Source organism: Schistocerca piceifrons, chromosome X (assembly GCF_021461385.2).
Source record: "Schistocerca piceifrons isolate TAMUIC-IGC-003096 chromosome X, iqSchPice1.1, whole genome shotgun sequence".
NCBI lineage: Eukaryota > Metazoa > Arthropoda > Insecta > Orthoptera > Acrididae > Schistocerca > Schistocerca piceifrons.
In genome coordinates, this window is record NC_060149.1 from 940,408,424 (window position 1) to 940,414,840 (window position 6,417).

General features: G+C 39.9%; 1 protein-coding gene across 1 annotated transcript; it reads right to left on the reverse strand.

Moving 5' to 3' along the window:
- Positions 1-4,447: 4,447 nt before the first annotated feature.
- LOC124722793 (piggyBac transposable element-derived protein 4-like) lies at positions 4,448-6,169 on the reverse strand. The gene has a single exon (XM_047247928.1). The coding sequence runs from the start codon at positions 6,167-6,169 to the stop codon at positions 4,448-4,450; it is 1,722 nt and encodes a 573-aa protein (XP_047103884.1).
- Positions 6,170-6,417: the final 248 nt, after the last annotated feature.

Genomic DNA, 6,417 nt, shown 5'->3' on the forward strand with positions numbered 1-6,417 from the left:
CTTTTGAATTTAATTCCGATGCCATTTCTGTGTTTCCTTGTCAATAAGAAGGTCCAAGGGATACAGTAAACATAAGTGAAGCATCGGAATCTACAACTGGACTCACAGAAGAGGTTCAAATCATAGAAAGTGAGAGTGTCAGTCCTCTTGTACTTAAGTCGGTATTGTGCCTTTTATATTAAACTCTGATGCAATTTCTGTGTTTCATCGTCAATAAGAAGGTCCAAGGGATACAGTAAACCTTAAGGGAAGCATCGGAATTTGAAACTGGACTCACAGGAGAGGTTCAAATCATAGAATGTTAGAGTATCAGTCCTTTTTTGCTTAAGTCGCATTGTGCCTTTTGTATTAAATTCGGATGCAATTTCCCTGTTTCATCGTCAATAAGAAGGTCCAAGGGATATAGTAATCCTGAAGTGAAGCATCGGAATCTAAAACTGGACTCACAGGACAGGTTCAAATCATAGAAAGTTAGAGTGTCAGTCCTCTTGTACTTATGTCGGCATTGTGCCTTTTGAATTTTATTCCGATGCAATTTCTGTCTTTCATCGTCAATAAGAAGGTCCAAGGGATACAGTAAACCTGAAGTGAAACATTGGAATCTAAAACTGGACTCACAGGAGAGGTTCAAATCATAGAAAGTGGAAGTGTCAGACCTCTTGTACTTAAGTCGGCATTGTGCCTTTTGAATTTAATTCCGATGCAATTTCTGTGTTACATCGTCAATAGGAAGGTCCATGGGATACAGTAAACCTGAAGTGAAACATCGGAATCTAAAACTATTCTCACAGGAGAGGTTCAAATCATTGAAAGTGAGAGTGTCAGTCCTCTTTTACTTAAGTCGGCATTGTGAATTTTGAATTTAATTCCGATGCAATTTCTGTGCTTCATCGTCAACAAGAAGGTCCAAGAGATACAGTAAACCTGAAGTGAAGGATCGGAATCTAAAACTGGACTCACAGGAGACGTTCAAATCATAGAAAGTGAGAGTGTCAGTCCTCTTGTACTTAAGTCGGCATTGTGCCTTTAGAATTTAATTCCGATGCAATTTCTGTGTTTCATCGTCAATGAGAAGGTCCAAGGGATACAGCAAGACCTGACGTGAAGCATCGGAATCTAAAACTGGACTCACAGGAGAGGTTCAAATCATAGAAAGTTAGAGTGTCAATCCTTCTGTACTTAAGTCGGCATTGTGCCTTTTGAACTTAATTACGATGCAATTTCTGTGTTTCATCGTCAATAAGAAGGTCCAAGGGATACAGTAAACCTGAAATGAAGCATCGGAATCTAAAACCGGACTCACAGGAGAGGTGCAAATCATAGAAAGTGAGAGTGTCAGTCCTCTTCTACTTAAGTCGGCATTGTGCTTTTTGAATTTATTTCCGATGCAATTTCTGTGTTTCATCGTCAATAAGATGGTCCAAGGGATACAGTAAACCTGAAGTGAAGCATCGGAATCTAAAACTGGACTCACAGGAGAGGTTCAAATCATAGAAAGTGATAGTGTCAGTCCTCTTGTACTTAAGTCGGCATTGTGCCATTTGTATTAAATTCGGATGCAGTTTCTGTGTTTCATCGTCAATAAGAAGGTCCAAGGGATACAGTAAACATGAAGTGAAGCATCGGAATCTAAAACTGGACCCACAGGAGAGGTTCAATTCATAGAAAGTGAAAGTGTCAGTTCTGTTGTTATTAAGACGGCATTATGCCATTTGAATTAAATTCGGATGCAATTTCTGTGTTTCATCGTCAATAAGAAGGTCCAAGAGATACAGTAAACCTGAAGTGAAGCATCGGAATCTAAAATTGGACTCACAGGATTGGTTCAAATCATAGAAAGGTAGAGACTATTCTTGTACTTAAGTCGGTATTGTTCCTTTTGTATTAAATTCGGGTGCAATTTCTGTGTTTCTTCGTCAATAAGAAGGTCCAAGGGATACAGTAAACCTGAAGTGAAGCATCGGAATCTAAAACTGGACTCACAGGAGAGATTCAAATCATAGAAAGTGAGAGTGTCAGTCCTCTTGTAATTAAGACGGCATTATGCCTCTTGTATTAAATTCCGATGCAATTTCTGTGTTTCATCGTGAATAAGAAGGTGCAAGGTGTACTTTAAACCTGAAGTGAAGCATCGGAATCTAAAACTGGACTCACAGGAGAGATTCAAATCATAGAAAGTTAGAGTGTCAGTCCTTCTGTACTTAAGTCGGCATTGTGCCTTTTGAATTTAATTCTGATGCAATTTCTGTGTTTCATCGTCAATAAGAAGGTCCAAGGGATACATTAAACCTGAGGTGAAGCATCGGAATCTAAAACTGGACTCACAGGAGAGGTTCAAATCATAGAAAGTGAGAGTGACAGTCCTCTTGCACTTAAGTCGGCATTGTGCCATTTGTATTAATTTCGGATGCAGTTTCTCTGTTTCATCGTGAATAAAAAGGTCCAAGGGATACAGTAAACCTGAAGTGTAGCATCGGAATCTAAAACTGGACTCACAGGAGAGGTTCAAATCATAGAAAGTTAGAATGTCAGTCTTCTTGTACTTAAGTCGTCATTGTGCCTTTTGTATTAAATTCGGATGCAATTTCTGTGTTCCAACGTCAATAAGAATTTGCAAGGTATACAGTAAACCGGAAGTGAAGAATCGGAATCTAAAACTATATTCACAGAACAGGTTCAAATCATAGAAAGGTGGAGTGTCAGTCCTCTTGTAATTAAGTCGGCACTGAGCCTTTTGAATTTAATTCCGATGCCATTTCTGTGTTTCATTGTCAATAAGGAGGTCCAAGGGATACAGTAAACTTAAGTGAAGCATCGGAATCTACAACTGGACTCACAGAAGAGGTTCAAATCATAGAAAGTGAGAGTGTCAGTCCTCTTGTACTTAAGTCGGTATTGTGCCTTTTATATTAAACTCTGATGCAATTTCTGTGTTTCATCGTCAATAAGAAGGTCCAAGGGATACAGTAAACCTGAAGTGAAACATTGGAATCTAAAACTGGACTCACAGGAGAGGTTCAAATCATAGAAAGTGGAAGTGTCAGACGTCTTGTACTTAAGTCGGCATTGTGCCTTTTGAATTTAATTCCGATGCAATATCTGTGTTACATCGTCAATAGGAAGGTCCATGGGATACAGTAAACCTGAAGTGAAACATCGGAATCTAAAACTATTCTCACAGGAGAGGTTCAAATCATTGAAAGTGAGAGTGTCAGTGCTCTTTTACTTAAGTCGGCATTGTGAATTTTGAATTTAATTCCGATGCAATTTCTGTGTTTCATCGTTATTAAGAAGGTCCAAGAGATATAGTATACTTGAAGTGAAGCATCGGAATCTAAAACTGGACTCACAGGAGACGTTCAAATCATAGAAAGTGAGATTGTCAGTCCTCTTGTGCTTAAGTCGGCATTGTGATATTTGTATTAAATTCGGATGCAATTTCTGCGTTTCATTGTCAATAAGAAGATCCAAGGTCCACAGTAAACCTTAAGTGAAGCATCGGAATCTGAAACTGGACTCACAGGTGAGGTTTAAATCATCGAAAGTTAGAGTGTCAGTCCTCTTTTACTTAAGTCGGCATTGTGCCCTTTGTATTAAATTCCGATGCAATTTCTGTGTTTCATCGTCAATAAGAAGGCAAAAGGGATACAGTGAACCTGAAGTGAAGCATCGGAATCTAAAACTGGACTCTCAGGAGAGTTTCAAATCATAGAAATTGAGAGTGTCAGTCATCTTATACTTAAGTCGGTATTGTGCCATTTGTATTAAATTCGGATGCAGTTTCTGTGTTTCATCGTCAATAAAAAGGTCCAAGGGATACAGTAAACCTGAAGTGAAGCATCGGAATCTAAAACTGGACTCACAGGAGAGGTTCAAATCATAGAAAGTGAGAGTGACAGTCCTCTTGCACTTAACACGTTCACTGCCACTGTAATTGGCCTTGCTTTGCCACGTAACCAATATTTTTCTTAATAGAATCTGAAAATATATTGCTAAAAGTAATATAACATGTATTTATTTTATAAGTACACAATCAAATTTACTCTCGTGAATCAAAGTTGTTTTGGGGCGCACTAAGGCGTCAGTGGCATATGAGGCCATATTCTGTAGCGGGTGGCCGTGGACGCGCCAATGCGTCTAGTGTATTGTTCCTGGTTAGTGTGACAGTTTAGGTTACTACAATTTCATTTTATATTCATAAATGAAACGAAACATCCTACTGACAAACGACATATTTATTGGACAAAAAATATAGTAGAAACATTCAAATACAAACACAAGATCTCGAAGAAACTTCTGAAATAAAATGTATGTCAAATCTAAGAAAAATACAATCTAGAGCTTTATCCATTACACTCTCAAACAAATAAAATAAATACAAAGTTTACGAATAGTACCGACACATAACTGTCGAAAAATAAATGAGCAACGAAAGTGCTATCTGCCTTTAGAGGTGGTGAATAACACAACAATTCAAACAATATCCTGCTTTATTTGGGCAATCTAGGCACTCGTAAATCGTGTCTGTTCGTTGTCCACGGCTGGCGCATGATCTGCACTTTTTTCGCGGTGTTTTTGATTTTCCATTTGATTCTCGTTTTACCACAACATGTTGGGGATTTCTGACTGGCCGTTCTACCTGCTTTCGTGGCAATAGTGCTCTTATAATACTGAGTCTAAATTCTTGGAGGGGCATTTTTGTGCCACAATATTTATTGTGTAGGGCATGTGCGTTTGTCAGTATCATTTCCACAACGTGGATAAAAAGTTTCTTGTACCAGCGTATGGTTTTGCGTTCCGAGAGGTAATATGATAACATCTGATCGTGCCGATCAACTCCCGCCATAAATTTATTGTAGTTTACAATGGCCAAGGGCTTAGATTTCTTCTCCTTTCTTTTGGTTTCAACCTCAACCATTTCATTTGTAAATGCATTAGAAATGTAGCAAACCTCCCTCTTATCACGCCACTTACCTATCATAACTCCTTCCGCAAATCTGGCAACGGCTTCACCTTTTCGTAGTTTTGCTTCCTGTATTTCCTTGGGTGTATCCTTCCTATTCGCCCTCAGAGTTCCCGTGCAGTGGGTCTTCTTATCCAGGAGCAGCTTTGCCAATGCGAAGCTGTTATAGTAATTGTCCATGTACACATGGTGACCAGCATTCAACTTTTCATCTAGTAAATGAAGAACAATTTTTTGCGCATGGCCTCTTCCTCCTAAATCGTCCAGCATGCCAGTGTATACCGCGAATTTTAGGACCATTCCAGTGGGAGTTGTCAAAATATATAGCTTTATGCCATATTTGTGCTTTTTGTTTTTGATGTATTGGCGGAAAAGTAATCGTCCACGCCAAAGGATCATTGATTCGTCCAGAGACAGTTCCCGTCCAGGGTAGTAAACTTGGCACATCCTTTCATTGAAAAAATTGATAACGGGACGTATTTTATACAACCTGTCGGATGGTGTTGGTTTGCCCTGTTTTGGATTTTCAGAAAAGTGTAATGCACGTAGTATTAGCAGAAAACGATTTCGTGAAATACTATCGGCAATTCCTTTCACGTTGAATAAAGCGTCCTTTTTCCAATAGTCCTGCAAATTCCTCATCTTTACATTTCCCATGTGCAGGAAAACTCCCAAGAACACTAACAATTCGCCAACAGTCACATCTTTCCAACAGTTTATTCGTGATTGTCCTTTGGTTCCCGCAGAAAGGAATAATTCAATCGCGTTTCGATTTGTTTCTTCTACAACTGTCAATAGAAATTCGTCCGTCAGCAAAAGACGAAAATAATCTAAGGGAGTGTTTTCCGTCGGTTGAATAAGCAGTCCCTCATTTTTTATAAATGGGCAATTTATCATTCCAACTGGCTCTCTTTCCCACGCAACAGTTGTATCAGCTGCGTTATCTCTTGTTACCACTCCTTCTGCCATTTCCCTGTCGCTAGGATTCACAGCCATTTCTACAGTCTCATCTAAAACAAACTCGGCTCCGTCAGACTCTTCACTGGATTCCACGCCGTCCTCCTCACTGGCCAGTTCCGTTTCCGAATCGCTTTCTTCTAATATTCGTAATAATTCCGCATCCGTTAGTTTTTGTACGTTTCTTGTGTCCTGTGTTTTACGTTTCTTAGGTTCTGAAGGGCCCGCCGTGTCACGATTGTCTTCCATTTTCAGTCCCACAACAGAGAAAAACTGTAGGGAAAACACACGAACCGCACCCGCAAAAATTGAAAACAATACGTTCTTAGAGTGCCTGCGCAATGAACCACACCGAATGGCTGTGCCCGACTAAACTGTGGCGCTGAGAAACAGCTGAGTGTCTCGCCGCGCAGGCGCGTCGACGGCATATGCACTAGAATCGGCCGGACGCGCTGGTGCGCCGATGGCAGTGAACGTGTTAAGTCGGCATTGTGCCA